The sequence below is a fragment of the Ovis canadensis genome, chromosome 2, assembly GCF_042477335.2.
Source record: "Ovis canadensis isolate MfBH-ARS-UI-01 breed Bighorn chromosome 2, ARS-UI_OviCan_v2, whole genome shotgun sequence".
NCBI lineage: Eukaryota > Metazoa > Chordata > Mammalia > Artiodactyla > Bovidae > Ovis > Ovis canadensis.
This window is the reverse complement of record NC_091246.1, coordinates 183,474,366-183,490,629: the sequence shown is the minus strand read 5'-3', so window position 1 is coordinate 183,490,629 and position 16,264 is coordinate 183,474,366. Positions and strand designations below refer to the sequence as shown.

The following is a 16,264-nucleotide window of genomic DNA, read 5'->3' as shown; positions in this document are numbered from 1 at the left end:
AAACTGTTATCACAATGCCCTTATAGCATGCATTTAAAATAATTATTTAAGTACATTCATGAGAAGTAGCCAACCCCTAAAATTGTTTTCAATTAAAAAAATTTAAATGCCATAAGTGATTTTGCTCTCCTAAGCCACATCTGCCTGAACAAGTCACATGTTCCCACATTTTCTTTTAAGAGGATATCTCTATCTCACAGAGCAGTAACTCAGAATAAACAAAATCAGAAGGAACTATAATTCAGCCTCTCAGATAAATCATGGAAAAAGATGCAAAATGTTCAATAAAATTCACCAAACTAGCTAAGTTTGGGCAAACTACCTGCATTTACCCATTCTGCCCCAATAACATGATCTGAAGGCAGAATAAGATGACAACAAAGGAGAAGGTATAAAAATTTCATGCTCAGAGACTATCATTTGTTTTCCCCTAACTTTATTGAGGAGAAATTCACATATATAATTGTATATACTTAAAGCGTAAGATGTGATAATTTGATATACATTACATGGTAGAATGATTACCAAGAGCAAAATAATTAACACATCCATCATTACACATAGTTAACTCTCTTAAAAAAAAAATTGTGGAGAGAAGGCTTTCAATCTACTCTCAGCAACTTTCAAGTATATAGTACCATCATTTGCTTTACCTTTACCACAGAGCTGTTCCTGTGGGAATAGCTCTTCCTTTTCATAGAGTGACCACAGCAATTCTGGGAGGTGGACACTGCTATCTCTATTTTACAGAAGAGGAATTAAGGTCCAGAGAAGTTAAATAACCTTCCTAACCTCAGAGATCTCTTGCTGAATTTTAGGCCTCTGTTAATGCTGTCTATCAGAGGCTATTCATTTTATAGGGGCCAGACGAATCCATCAACTTATTTAACGTTTACATTTACTAAATAAAAATGATAGGTTTGCTACTCATCTAGGTAGGCCCATGGAAATCTTTCATCTTCAAAAAGCTTTCTATTACTTTCCCAAGAGTTTAAATTTTATGAATCTATTGGTCATTGATGTTCATATGCCATCTAAAACGCATATAATTTTAACCTAACTGAATAAATGGAAAAGTATTGCAGCTATCAATCATAGTTTCCTTTAGTTTGACAATGTGAGTTCCAATCTATTCACGTAAGTACTATGAAAATAATAAAACCAGAAAGTGACTTACCTTTTGAGTGAGCAGGGCTTGCACAACCTGGTTCGCTACCTTTAAAAAATAAAGAAAAGAGTTGCTGATTATAATAATGAGACCCTATATGCACAGACTCTAATTTACCAATAAGTTTCCCAAAGCTAATGAGCTCCTCATCTGGCTCTTTCCTCTACTTCTAGAGGATTTGATTCTTTTCATAATAAGCCTATCCTTCTAGGTAATATTTTGCATTTTCCAAAGGTGACCTTGTTGCTAATTAAGACGGTTAGGCTGGAAAGATCATTCATATCTTGACTCTCACATTTCCATATTTGGAAAAATAATATCCTTTCATATGTAAAGTACTTTAAGAAGGCTAAAAAATGATATAGTGCAAAACATGATCCTAATTATCTGTACACAGTTTTACACTGCTGATTTACAATGCCCTTTGCCTCTCCTTCCCATTCTTTTGCTGTGTGACTATCTCATTGCCTGAAATTACTTGCAATAGAGGTAGGTGGAAAGTGCAGAACAGGGGCAACTCCTTCACTCCTATATATGCTCCGCTTTCTTCCTCCACATCTTCATTTATATTATCCTCTGTCGTTACTACCTATAAGAGAGTCTGATAGTTGCCTACTCTATTCTTTATTTTCCCCTTCTTTCCGTGATTTTTGTTTCGCCTGGATATATATAAATGCATTTCCCAACCTCCCTTGTCTCTGTGTGACAAAATTCTGGCCCAATGAGTTCCAGGCAGTCCATTTTCTTGGACTGATGGATGGGCAGTCTCCTAAAAAAAGAGGGCTCATCCTTATTCTTTATTTTCCTAGCTGGGATATGAAAGTGATGGCTGGAGCTTTGGCAGCCATCTTGAAAATGAAAGTCACATTTGGGTGCAGAAAAATAGAATGAGCCTTGTCCTGATGATGTATGGAGCTGCACTTTCTATTTCTGAACTTGCATATGAGATAGAAATAAAATATCCACTGTTATTTTAGCTTCTTCTAATACACAACTAAATAAAATTGTCACTTATTACTAGAACTCTAATTTTCTTCAGGCATCAGGCAGTTTGGGACAGTAAGAAAAGCTGGAGCCCTCTAGGCCCTAGGAGGTGAATGGTGAATTGGCGTTGGTAATTTCATTCCCTTTCAGGGACTGGCTTAGGAGTGGGCATGCGACACAATTCCAGTTAAAGGCCATGTGAAAAATCAATAACACATCCCTCATATTTCAAGGATCTGGCATTTTCTCCGAAAACTATTCACCTTTCTACATGTAAGATTTCTTTTTCTAAGATTTCTCTAAGATTTCTTTTTCACCTGCAGATTTCAAAAACACTTCACAGAGAGTCACTTATTAAACTTCACCACAATCTTAAAGTCATAAACCCATATGGCTACTATTGATAAAATTATGGTAGATAGGTGAATTATATGGAATGTTTTATTCAGTACATACACATACGGTAAACATTTAGTGTGATAATTGAAACTGACAACATTAAAGACCAAGTCAGGCCATTTAAATATCCTAAATATTTCTGTTCATTCATTTCTTCCTTCACTTATCCAATATAAATTTGCAGAGTATCTAGGATTGGGATGTGTTTCTTGGTTTCAAAAGGAACATAGCTGCTAAGAGATAGGCAAGAACACAGTTATAAGGGTGATAAGCTTGTAATCATCTTGCTAATTCTCACATTCAACCAAAGACTAAAGACCATACTTTAATCTTCTCTTTCTTTTGATAACAAAATAAATTCTTATTGATACTAAATTGTGTATGTTCATTTCTCTTTTTAGTATACTGGAATAGATTATGATAAAAACATTTTCATGGAATTTGCTTCTTGACTCAATATTGACAAAACAGCATATCCTTAATGACAGCTGGCTACCAGTAAGCCTCACTGAAAATTATAATAGAGGCTGCCATCTATTTGTGGTTAGCAGACACTCACACTACAAGTAGTAAGTGACTAAAATCAGATTACCTATACAATTGATGTGTATAAGAGGGAATTTTTTTCCTATCCGAACCCTTTTCAAATTTATATTGCTGACATTAAGTTTAAAAGAAAGGCTTTTTACTGAAACTAACCATAGTTTTGAAGAAAAAGTATTATGAGGTATTTCTTTTAGTCCAGTCCAAGTTAAAGAAGATATCTAAGAATTACTGTAGACTAAAATAAGTCATTTTCTGTAACTTGTGATGTTTCTTTTTCTTTTATCACTTTATTTATACATGATCACAATGGTGATAAATGTTTCTCAGCCCACACAAATTGACCAATAGCATAATCTTGAAAATCTTTCAGTTTTTAAACATTCATTCAAATTCATGAGAATTTAAAGTAAAACTACATACCATCTATTTTATTCTTGCCAATTAAAAAAAAAAAAACCAGAAGAACTATTCATGCTGCTTAAGTCAGAAGCAATGTACCAAACTTAATTTATACCATAAATAATTTAATTCTTTTGTATAGCAACCTTTGGATTTGATTTACATTCTCATAAAAATGCCTAATATCAATATTTTCTTTTCTTCCTCAGAACTAGCCCCTCACTTAAACCAGTCTGTGGAATGGTGGTCACATAAAAGAGCTCTCTGCATGATTTAACAGGAGTCATAAACAAGTATCTTATCTGTAAAAGCCTGCAGGAATAAATATGTTATATCTTTGCAATCCAAGTATGTTTGCCTATAGGCTTACAGACTCTATTTCTGATACAGTTACTTTTGGCATGTATTTTGGACAATTGTTTGCTCTACCCGAAAATTGAACAAAGATACACAAATGCATTATTTCTTTACCTACTGACATGGGGTTCTATTACCCGGAAGGGCTCACAGGTTCTCTGCAGAAAAGCAGGCAAGTGATACAAATGCTTTCCTTGGTACTGTCTATAAGGATAGTTTATTGGGTTTTGTTACGACTTTTAACAGCTAGGCTTCCCAGATGCATAAACAGAACAATTGTTTGGAGTTTGTATCTGCAACCTCTAATAGTCTCACAAAATGATCCCTGGAAATGGGCCCCTGCCTTCATCATAGCATCCTGCCCTCAGCACTAGGGTTTTAAATAATCACACCCTGGCAGGCCCAGCTAATGAGAACAGATACCTTCCAGTGTCAGCTGACAACCTTCCTCTCCAAAAAAAGAAAAAAAAAAAAAATGAGCAGCTGGGCTGGGTCACAGGAACTTGAGACACAATGAGCAAGCTGATGGTCCTTAAGCCCCTGGCTTGTTTGACAAAGCTCCCCCTTTGTATCTAGGAGAGGAACAGGGATGGGTGGGCACTGTGGTACATCTCTTCTTTCCTCTCCATAAGAATTCTCTCAGACAAGCCAGCTCCTCTGATCCCCAGGTGTAGAGGGATCTCAAAGTGGGTGGGCAGAGGGAGGAGAATAGGGGATGCAGATTTGTCTGTTATTTTATTGCACAACAGCCCCTGAGGCTGAATGAGAAGCCAAATCTGGGAGTTCATTCCAGAGGGAGCCAAGTCTCATCACATCCAGAGCACAATTGGAGATGGGGTTGAAGGTGGGCGAGTGAGGAACTCAGTGGACACCATGCTTAAAGTCTTGTCCTCAAGCCTGGTTGTCCTGCTTTCATCCTTTTACGTGCTTTACATGCAAAGCCACTGCCATGTCAGCCAGGTAATTAAAAAACTGGTCACAAAAGTACACGTTTTATAAATTGTGCTTTGGAGAAGTTTTCTCTACTTTTGACCTTGGTTTATTGTAGGAAGACAGCTGGGGGCAAGTACAAGGAGCACTGGTGGCAGAATCACAAGAAAAACCCGGGTTCCGATATTGTCCTGTGTTGACTGATCACTGATATGCATAGGGGTGGGAGAGCAACCTGATTTTTCTCATCCGTAATGCAGGGGAACCATCGGCCTCTGAAGTTGTGAAAAAAGTATGAGATGACAGACATCATCAGAAAAACCATCTCGGACCAGTACCTGATGAAAAATACCTGACAAAAATGTTAAATCTGAATCTGGTCACTCAAACTTCAGGAAGTAAAACACATTTTCAGGTAAGCATTTAAGGAAGGATGGTTTGAGAAGAAGCCCTTTCATTTATAAAGGGATGAAGTCTTGTGTGTGTGTATTTGTGTGTAAAATACATGTATAAATAAAAATCACTAAGCATCTACGTTATTTATTTACTCTGTCAAAAGAAACCCTGTAAGATCCTGGGAGTGGGAGAAATTCATCTAAATATTATGTGGAATTCCAGCAAAAACTAATTTGGAAATTAATTTGCTGCTCATAATCTCCATTCGTTCATTTAGTTATTCAATAAATATGCATTGAGTGACCTAGTCTGGGCCAAGGATTGTGCTGAATATTGGAGAAATATTGTTAATGAGAATAAAGTACTGCTAATGGTGGTTAGAGTCTAGAGCAGGCACAAGAAGTGGGTTATCTGTTGATTTAACGATCCGTTCATGAAACAGCCATGAAATGGAGATTGGAAGCATGTGAGGGCCATGAGCAACACCATGTTCCATCCACATTTGTCAAGACATTTATTTTAAAGATGACTTAGGTCCCAGATGTGGTAGATGATTCAGCAATCCAGTCTTGGCATATCCCATAGGAATAAGAAAGAAAAGTAAAAACTGTTCTCAGCCTACTTCTGCCTTTAGTTAGTCTTGCTTTAAAAAAGAAATTCTGATGCCTTTTTTTTTTCTTTTTTTCTGAACTACACCCAGAGGTCTGGTTTTCCCTGTCCTTGTGCTCTGAAGCGTAGAGTGTGGAAAAGTCCAAGAAGAAATCAAACACTCTGGTAGCCTGGCTGACTATGAACTCTGGTCTAACTCTAACGGCCTGATGGGGAGGCAGGTTCTCCAACTTCTGTGTTCAGTGGCTTCACCTGGGAAATTTCTTCAAATTACCAGTTCTCTCACCCCTCATTTTGTTTAAGAGTAGCTGAGTGAAGTCTAAGAATCAAATTTTTAACAATTGACACCTCGTGGTGATGCAGAAGGGGTCTGGAGAAACAATTTGAGAAACACTGGGCCAGGGTTTATTTTTTGCTCAGACACTGTTAGGGAATTGGAAATAACTTTAAATCTCAGCATGGGTTCACCTGGCTCTTCTATCATCATACTCAATTTGGTGGAGCTTTCATCTTCTTACAGATGCTTTCTGAAAAGCTCTCTAAAACACACATTCAGAGACGTAAGGGTAGTGGTTCTTAATCTTGGCTGAATATTATAAACCCCTGGAGTGCTTTAAAAAATTCTAATACTCAGGCTCTGATCTAGAGCAGAATCAGGTCAGAATCTCTGGGGACAGCCAGCTGTTCTTTCAAAGCTCCGCAGTAAGTCCAATGTGTTGGTAAGAGTGAGAATCACTGACCTTTCTAGATCTGACTTCACCTGCTCCAGCTGTTTCTACTGAAGATGCCCTTTCAGTTTTGCCCTCTTTACCTCCTGCCCACCATTCCTCCTGACCTTTGGTGACTGTGCTATCTGTTCTCCAAGTCCCCAGTGCAGCCCATTTCCTCTGTGAGTTTCCCTTACCTCCTTCCTCTGGGATTAACCATCTCCCTCGTTTATCCTGCTAGGCTGGGGGCACCCTGAGATCCCAGAGCCTAGTCAAGGTTCATATCTTACAAAGGTTTCGAGGGCACAGCTGAATCTACCCAAATGTAAGATGTTAGTCTGAGGAAGTTGTATGCATCATTACACTTCTCTACTTGGGAATAAACTGGTCTTAAAGGAACTGGCCAAGACGATACTGACAATAAACACTTCACCGCTTGCCAGTGAACGGTTCAACAGCTGGACACAGAAGCTAGATGCAAACATGAAAACCTCTAGTCCCTTCCCTCACAATCAAGAGTGGTCCTTGGTTTTGCTTTTGTATTGCAAGATGAGGAGATGAGGGGTTGGGCGGCAGTAGAGGTGATGGTGAAGTGACAAAGTGTGTGCATGTATTTGTATGTGTATGTGTGTATGTGTACTGGACTGGAAAAGGTCAGTTTTCATTCCAATCCCAAAGAAAGGCAATGCCAAAGAATGCTCAAACGACTGCACAATTGCACTCATCTCACACGCTAGTAAAGTCATGCTCAAAATTCTGCAAGCCAGGCTTCAGCAATACATTAACCGCGAACTTCCTGATGTTCAAGCTGGTTTTAGAAAAGGCAGAGGAACCAGGGATCAAATTGCCAACATCCACTGGATCATGGAAAAAGCAAGAGAGTTCCAGAAAAACATCTATTTCTGCTTTATTGACTATGCCAAAGCCTTTGACTGTGTGGATCACAATAAACTGTGGAAAATTCTGAAAGAGATGGGAATACCAGACCACCTAACCTGCCTCTTGAGAAATCTGTATGCAGGTCAGGAAGCAACAGTTAGAACTCGACATGGAACAACAGACTGGTTCCAAATAGGAAAAGGAGTACGTCAAGGCTGTATATTGTCATCCTGCTTATTTAACTTCTATGCAGAGTACATCATGAGAAACGCTGGACTGGAAGAAACACAAGCTGGAATCAAGATTGCCGGGAGAAATATCAATAACCTCAGATATGCAGATGATATCATCCTTATGGCAGAAAGTGAAGAGGAACTGAAAACCCTCTTGATGAAAGTGAAAGTGGAGAGTGAAAAAGTTGGCTTAAAGCTCAACATTCAGAAAACTAAGATCATGGCATCCGGTCCCATCGCTTCATGGGAAATAGATGGGGAAACAGTGGAAACAGTGTCAGACTTTATTTTGGGGGGCTCCAAAATCACTGCAGATGGTGACTGAAGACATGAAATTAAAAGACGCTTACTCCTTGGAAGAAAAGTTATGACCAACCTAGATAGCATATTCAAAAGCAGAGACATTACTTTGCCGGCTAAGGTCCGTCTACTCAAGGCTATGGTTTTTCCAGTGGTCATGTATGGATGTGAGAGTTGGACTGCAAGAAGAATTGATACTTTTGAACTGTGGTGTTGGAGAAGACTCTTGAGAGTCCCTTGGACTGCAAGGAGATCCACCTAGTCCATTCTAAAGGAGATCAGTCCTGGGATTTCTTTGGAAGGAATGATGCTAAAGCTGAAACTCCAGTACTTCGGCCACCTCATGCGAAGAGTTGACTCATTGGAAAAGACTCTGATGCTGGGAGGGATTGGGGGCAGGAGGAGAAAGGGACGACAGGATGAGATGCCTGGATGGCATCACAGACTCGATGGACGTGAGTCTGAGTGAACTCCGGGAGTTGATGATGGACAGGGAGGCCTGGCGTGCTGCGATTCGTGGGGTCACAAAGAGTCGGACACGGCTGAGCGACTGAACTGAACTGAACTCTGTGTATCTATGGATGCATGTCTGTTCCTTCTGAATAAACACACCCTTTTATTAGGAAATCAGGGGGAATTTCTGATCCCCAAGTACTTTCTCCAAATCCTCAATATGTTCTCCATTTCTCAGAAAATAATGATCAGTGCAAAAGGGATTGAAGAACACTTCAAATTTACATTTTATCCACCTGTGTATATTTTGTGAAACCCACTAGCAAGGAAATAACTTAACATGAGGCCTTACCTTGTTAGTTTGTTTAATTAGTACCAAAAGCCTGGAAAAGAATTTCCAGTTGGCATTATTACTACATTCAACTACCCCTTTGAGAGTGTTCTCTTGCAATGTATAGAAATAGATTGTCTGCCCTCGTGCAATTAGTTACAAAACAACTGGCATGTGTAATCAGGGGCCAGGATTCATGAATACAAAACATTTGTACTGCTCAGAGGTGGTTCTTTGTTACAAATCACCTCTTTGGCAACAGTTAATTTCTGCAATTAAGAAGGGAGAAATTCTCCCTCTGAAAATTCTGTCTTTGGTGGAAACTTTATACTAAATGATTTTGTGGGTAAAAACTTCGGTTTTGCCAGTCACATTCTAATGAAACGTGGGATGCAAGCATAGGGGACATATAGAAAACAGACCCTGAGTTTCCATAAATAAATGCTGGGAGTTTTTTGACTGATGAGGAAGGACGATAGGGAAACTGTGACAAATTAAGTTTATGTGGTGTGATTCACATAAATTTGACTTCTGAATAGGGATTCTCATTGGAAATTCCTGTGCAGGAGGTTAAGGTAGTACTTTGCTGATCAATACATATGACCCAAGGGCAGTATTTGTTCCTTTAAATATCCTTGGATCTATTTGGAATTTCTTGGCCTCAAGTTTGATTGGACCAACAGCCTGGGGAACAGAGATGAGAGGGGCTGAACTGGCCTCACTAGACATGAGTCATCACTCCCCCTTTTATGTCAACTTATTTGAGTGATTCTTTTAACTCTGGACATTGTAACAATTATTCTGAGTCCTTTCAAGTCTTGACAGGGCAGAGGGACTGAAAACACCATTTTGCTTGAGTAACTAATACATATAGCTGGAAAAGTGTTGGTCACTCAGTAGTGACTGATTCTTTGTGATCCTGTGGACTGTGGCCCACTAGGCTCCTCTGTCTGTGGGATTCTCCAGGCAAGAATACTAGAGTGGATTGCCATGCCCTCCTTCAGGGAATCTTCCCGACTCAGGGATGGAACCTGGGTCTCCTGCAATGCAGGTAGATTCTTTACCATCGGAACCACCAGGAATGCCCCATATGGCTGGAGCTATGAAACAATTAAAACATTAAATAACTAAACAATTTTCTAGGGACTGTTTGAAGGTTCTTCAACAAGTGACTGTGAAGCCAAGTGGTGTGTGTTATAAGGATAATGGCTCTTGGTTTGCAGGGTTCAACAGGATCATCTGGAGATCTTGCTGACACACAGATCACAGCCAGGCCCACCTCCACTCCCAGAGTCTCTGATTCTCTATGGCTGAGGCTTAAGAATTTGCATTTCTTGGGCTTCCCTTAGAGTCCGTACCCTGAAACAAGAGAAGCCCTTGTGCTACAACAAGAAAGAAGCCTCAGGGCTGCAGCTAGAGAAAGCCCACATGCTGCAACAAAAACCCAGTACAGCCAAAATAAATTTCAAAACTTAGACTAAATTTTTAAAAAAGAATTTGCATTTCTAACAAGTTCCCAGATGAGGCTGATGTTGCCAGTTCAGGGATCATATTACAAGAACCACTGGTGTAGGGAAATATCAAGCATATGTGGAATTCTGAGAAGAAACACCATTTCTAATTTTGAGGGCGAAGAGAAGTATATGGCAGAGGTGAGTATGCCACAACTGGGCTTTTTAATTGTGTTCTTTGTCATTTACTCCATCACCATCATGGACGGGCTAGGGAAGGGGTAAGGAAGTTCAAGAGCATTTGTTGGAAAAAGTTTCCTAATTGACAGTGAGGAGGAAAAGATTGAAGATATACTTCCAGTTTCCATTGTTCAAGAAGTGGAACGTGACTGAACATATTTTTCTAATTTTCTTGAAATCTCTGTCAGCTCTATCGTAACAGCTATTAAACTGAATCTTCTAGAAGGATATGTGTACGTTGTAGGGTATTGGGCAGATGACTGGAAGAGTCATCCCATTAAGTGAATAACTCCAATTACCAGCCACCCCCAGACGAGAGCGGGTCAGGGAGGTCACTGGCAAGTCCTGGCTAGGTGACACAGGAAGGATGGATGGTGCACTCCCTGCCAGGTGTGAGAGGATGACTGAGAAGAGAATCAGGGCCCTGCACACTTTCCAATTTTCCTTCCCCTCTCAGGAATCTGAGACACCTGCCATTTCTGCCTTCACCTCTCCATCATCATCAAATTATATTTCTTAAGTTGGCTCATGCTCGTGGCTCTGTCTCCTTCCATTCTGTTCAAATTTTCTTCCTCACTTCCCTTTGTCTTCTTGGCTTGTTCGCAATCTACTGACTGATATTTTCTCTCTGGCTGCCAACTGTGAACACCGTCCCCACCCACTCTATCAAGGATTTTGCTTTTATTCAGAAATGGCATCCAATTGGAGAGGATGCACTGTGCCCTGAGGCAGCTTTTCTCATTCACAGGCTGGGATCACACTTACTGGACAGGAGGAATTTATCATACAGTGAAGCACCTCACAACCTATGCCCCGAGAATATTAAACAATAACCAAAAGGAATTTGTAGACGCCTGTATAAGGCTATAGGGAGGGAGAGGGAGGGGACGGACTGAGCTTCCTTATCCATACTCCTTGTTTGCAACCTCCCTTTCAAGGACTAAATGCTAATGTTTGTTCGGGACTGGTAATAGACATATAAATCCTAAATAATCCAGCCTCTTATCCAGAACCTCTCTGTTCCCCTTACCTCATCAAGACATCTCTCATACTGTTCCCTTTGATTTTCATTTTCCAAAGCCAATGCTGAATTCTCTGCCTGCAGTAAAGACACAAAAATAATACAAATAAATCAATGAAATGTTGTGTTACGTGACAACTTCTTCAAAACAGTTACTAAATATATCTCCTCAGATATCAGGATATCTTTGACGAGTTTGCTCTAAGTACTATTATAAATCTCTCAGGGATGACGTCTGTCTTATCTCTCACAAAAAGGTATTAGGGCTTAAAGAAATGCAAAACTTGGCATTCTGAACAGGTAGAAAATCAAATCATGGCCTGATGTGAAAGTGTTCTGTAAAAAAGATTACAATGTTTATTTCATTCTATGAAAATGTTTAATGGAAGAAAGGCCTTAATCTACTTCATTAAGACCTGTCACAGATACATAGCCTGATATTTGTTTAGGTCACAGAAGAGAATCTCTGGTAAATTCATGAAAGTATAATTCCAAATGCAGACTAAACATGTTGTTTTCCTGGTTAATCAATGACTTTTGAACATGAGACTACAATGAGAAATTCAAGAACTGAACTATACTTGAGTCTCTCCCCTCTCCCCTTGCCTTCTTAAAAGTACTGTTTTTCTGCTCCTCAGAGCCTTGTAGGTACCTGAATGCTAAATAAGGTACTATAGGATCTTAGGTTGAATATAGTTACCAGGTTACTAGCAAAATAACAACAGAAAAAAACACTCAGTGAAGCATAGAGTGGTAGCAAGAGAACTGCCTTCTGCGTCTGGTGACCTGGGTTCACTCCTCCACTGCTGACCCTGGCCTGAATCCTAAACTGTGTGAGTTAACCTGTCCCACTGCTGCCATAACCGCTGTCTCAATCCCCTAAGGCAACCTTGCTTCTCTCCCCTTCAGGACAGCCCTCCTTGACATTTAGAAATGGGGATACTGATCTCAAAATCATTGTTTTCAAAACTATGGTATGATTTTTAGGAGGTACTGGTACATAGATCCACATTTTCTATTTAGATTCTTTCCACCAGACTTCAAAAAACTTTTTATTTGGAAGTAATTTCAAACTTGCAGATGATGTTCAAGTATGATGAACTGCCATATACCCTTTCCTCAGATTTACCAATTTTGCCAGATTTTCTGTATTATTTTCTTCTCTTTCAATTTTTTCTTCCTGCAACTCTTTACCCCTAACTACTTCTGTGTGAGTTTTCCAATAATGAAGACAGAGTATAGTTTTCAAATCAGGAAATACAGTGTTGATTAACACAGTACACAGTCTCTTCTATAGTCCTTATTCCATTCATCCATTGTCCCAATAACGTCATTATGGCAAATTTTTTTTCCAACCCAGAATCATATCCAGGATCAGGCACTGCATCTGTTTAGCATTCATCCAAGAGCATGTAATCTGGAAGAGTTGTCTTTCACGATTTCTTCTTTCCATTTTTTTTTTTAAATAGTAACAGACAATTACATTGTGGAATGTCCTTTAATTTAGGTTTCTTTCAAGTTTCCTTCTGCAAACTTGGCAACAATGGAACAGAAATGATACTACAGCCTTCTTAGTGCATCATATCAGGCTCCTGTATGTCTATCTGTCCCATAATTGGATATGTTAAGTTTGTCACTTGATTAAGGTGGGGTCTACCAAATCTCTCCACTATAAATGTACTATCTTTCTATTTTTAATTAATAAGTAAACTGGGGGTAGGTACTTAGAGACTGAAAACTCCTATTCCACATCAAACTTTTGTCTATTTATTTTAGTAACCATCAATGAATCTTGAATCAATAATTATTTTGGCTGAGAATGATGATTTCTATCATTTTTCTACCTACATTTATGAGTTTGCATGATATTATAAGAAACTGTTTTTCCTATTTATCTGCATAAATACATGGATACTTTTATTATTCATAAGTCTTTAAGTTATAAGTCTTTAAGTATTTATTTTGATGCTCAAATTTTCTCAGCTTTGGGAAGGTGACTCTCTTTAAGCTGTGCCCTTTGACATATTCCCTTCATTTTTAAGACATGTTCTTGCTTTTTTGGCAAATGGAAAAGTCCCGTATCCATTTTGCTTGTCTATTGTCCCATCCTGAAATCAGCCGTTTCTTATAGGAATCCTGCTTATTCTTAGTGGGGCAATGCTATTTGGAAACTAAATTCTGGTTATTAATGCTTGCCAATTACCACTGAGGAATCCTCGCTTCTGGTCCCTTTCAGTGGAAGGATTTCTTTTTTCTCTTCCTCTTCCTCTCCCTCTCTTCCTAGACACACATACACACACACACACACACACACACACACTTCCTCCTTGTTCTTCCCTTTTCATACTTGCATCCCCATTTTTTAGAAAGAGAGTATGGGCTGCTGACATCATTATATTAACCTATTTCTTCAATCTCACAGTGTGTGTAAAATAGTCACACTACAAAAAATAATACTTGACATATATACACTGGTGCTGCTGCTGCTCCTGCTGCTAAGTCACTTCAGTCGGGTCCGACTCTGTGTGATGGCACACTCATAGACGGCAGCCCACCAGGCTCTCCCATCCCCGGGATTCTCCAGGCAAGAACACTGGAGTGGGTTGCCATTTCCTTCTCCAATGCATGAAAGTGAAAAATGAAACTGAAGTCGCTCAGTCATGTCCGACTCTTCATGGCCCCATGAACTGCAGCCTACCAGGCTCCTCCACCCATGGGATTTTCCAGGCAAGAGTGCTGGAGTGGGGTGCCATCGCCTTCTCCAATATATACACTACTATGTATAAAATAAATAACCACTGAGAACCTACTATATACACAGGAAACTCTACTCAGTGCTGTGTGGTGACCTAAATGGGAAGGAAATACGAAAAAGAGGGGATGTATGTATACATATGACTGATTCTCTGTGCTGTACTGCAAGAAACACAACATTATAAAGCAACTACACTCCAATAAAAATTAATTAAAAAATAGTACCAAGAAGAATTCTTAATTTCTTTTCCCTTTAGAATGCAGAGATATAGTAAAATTCAGTGTCTAAAAGATACTAAAAGATATACCCATCTGGATGCAGAGTTCCAAAGAATAGAAAGGAGAGCTAAGAAAGCCTTCCTAAGTGAAAAATGCGAAGAAAAAGAGGAAAACAACAGAATGGGAAAGACCAGAGATCTCTTCAAGAAAATTAGAGCTACGAAGGGAACATTTCATGCAAAGGTGGGCACAATAAAGGACAGAAACGGTATGGATCTAGCAGAAGCAGAAGATATTAAGAAGAAGTGGCAAGAATACACAGAACAACTATACAAGAAAGATCTTCACTACTCAGATAACCACGATGGTGTGATCACTCACCTAGAGCCAGACATCCTGGAGTGTGAATTCAAGTGGGTCTTAGGAAGCATCATTATGAACAAAGCTAGTAGAGGTGATGGAATTCCAGTTGACCTATTTCAAATCCTAAAAGATGATGCTGTGAAATTGCTGCCCTCAATATGCCAGATAATTTGGAAAACTTAGCAGTGGCCACAGGACTGAAAAAGATCAGTTTTCATTCCAATCCCAAAGAAAGGCAATGCCAAAGAATGTTCAAACTACCGCACAATTGCACCCATCTCACATGACAGCAAAGTAACGCTCAAAATTCTCCAAGTCAGGCTTCAACAGTACATGAACTGTCAACTTCCAGGTGTTTTAGCTGGATTTAGAAAAGGCAGAGGAACAAGATATCAAATGCCAACATCCGTTGGATCATCGAAAAAGCAAGATAATTCCAGAAAAAACATCTACTTCTGCTTTATTGACTATGCCAAAGCCTTTGACTGTACGGATCACAACAAACTGTGGAAAATTCTTAAAGAGAAGGGAATATGAGGCCATCTTATCTGCCTCCTGAGAAATCTGTATACAGGTCAAGAAGCAACAGTTAGAACTGGACACGGAAAAATGGACTAGTTCCAATTTGGGAAAGAAGTACGTCAAGGCTGTATATTGTCACCCTGCTTATTTAACTTAATATGCAGAGTACATCATGTGAAATGTGGGGCTGGATGAAGCACAAGCTGGAATCAAGATTGCCAAGAGAAATATCAATAAATCCACATATGCAGATGATACCAACCATATGGCAGAAAGTGAAAAAGAACTAAAAAGCCTCTTGATGAAAGTGAAAGAGGAGAGTGAAAAAGTTGGCTTAAAACTCAACATTCAAAAAACAAAGATCATGGCATCACTTCATGGCAAATAGATTGGGAAATAATGGAAACAGTGAGAGACTATTTTCTTGGGCTCCAAAATCACTGCAGCTGGTGACTGCAGCCGTGGAATTAAAAGATGCTTGCTCCTTGGAAGAAAAGCTATGACCAAACTAACAGCATGTCAAAAAGCAGAGACATTACTTTTCCAATAAAGGTCCATCTAGTCAAAGCTATGACTTTTCCAGTAGTCATCTATGGATGTGAGAGTTGGACAATAAAGAAAGTTGAGCGCCAAAGAATTGATGCTTTTGAACTGTGGTATTGGAGAAGACTCTTGAGAGTCCCTTGGACTGCACGGAGATCCAACCAGTCAATCCTAAAGGAAATCACTCCTGAATATTCATTGGAAGGACTGATGTTGAAGCTGAAACTCCAATACTTTGGCCACCTGATGCAAAGAACTAACTCACTGGAAAAAACCTCGATGCTGGGAAAGATTGAAGGCAGGAGGAGAAGGGGATGACAGAGGATGAGATGGTTGGATGGCATCATCAACTCAATGGACATGAGTTTGAGCAAGCTCTGGGAGTTGGTGATGGACAGGGAAGCCTGGCGTACTGCAGTCCATGGGGTCTCAAAGAGTCAGACATGACTGAGCGACTGAG

General features: G+C 39.5%; 1 protein-coding gene across 8 annotated transcripts in view; it reads right to left on the bottom strand.

Annotated features, from left to right (window-relative positions):
• NCKAP5 (NCK associated protein 5) overlaps positions 1-16,264 on the bottom strand; it is a 1,138,328-nt gene that overhangs the window by 214,062 nt on the left and 908,002 nt on the right. For all 8 annotated transcript variants that reach the window (XM_069577706.1, XM_069577709.1, XM_069577704.1 and 5 more), the window contains 2 exons: positions 11,413-11,481; positions 1,178-1,216 (listed from right to left, as the gene is read on the bottom strand). In XM_069577706.1, coding sequence (XP_069433807.1) covers positions 1,178-1,216; positions 11,413-11,481 — 108 coding nt within the window. The remainder of the gene's footprint in view (positions 1-1,177; positions 1,217-11,412; positions 11,482-16,264) is intronic.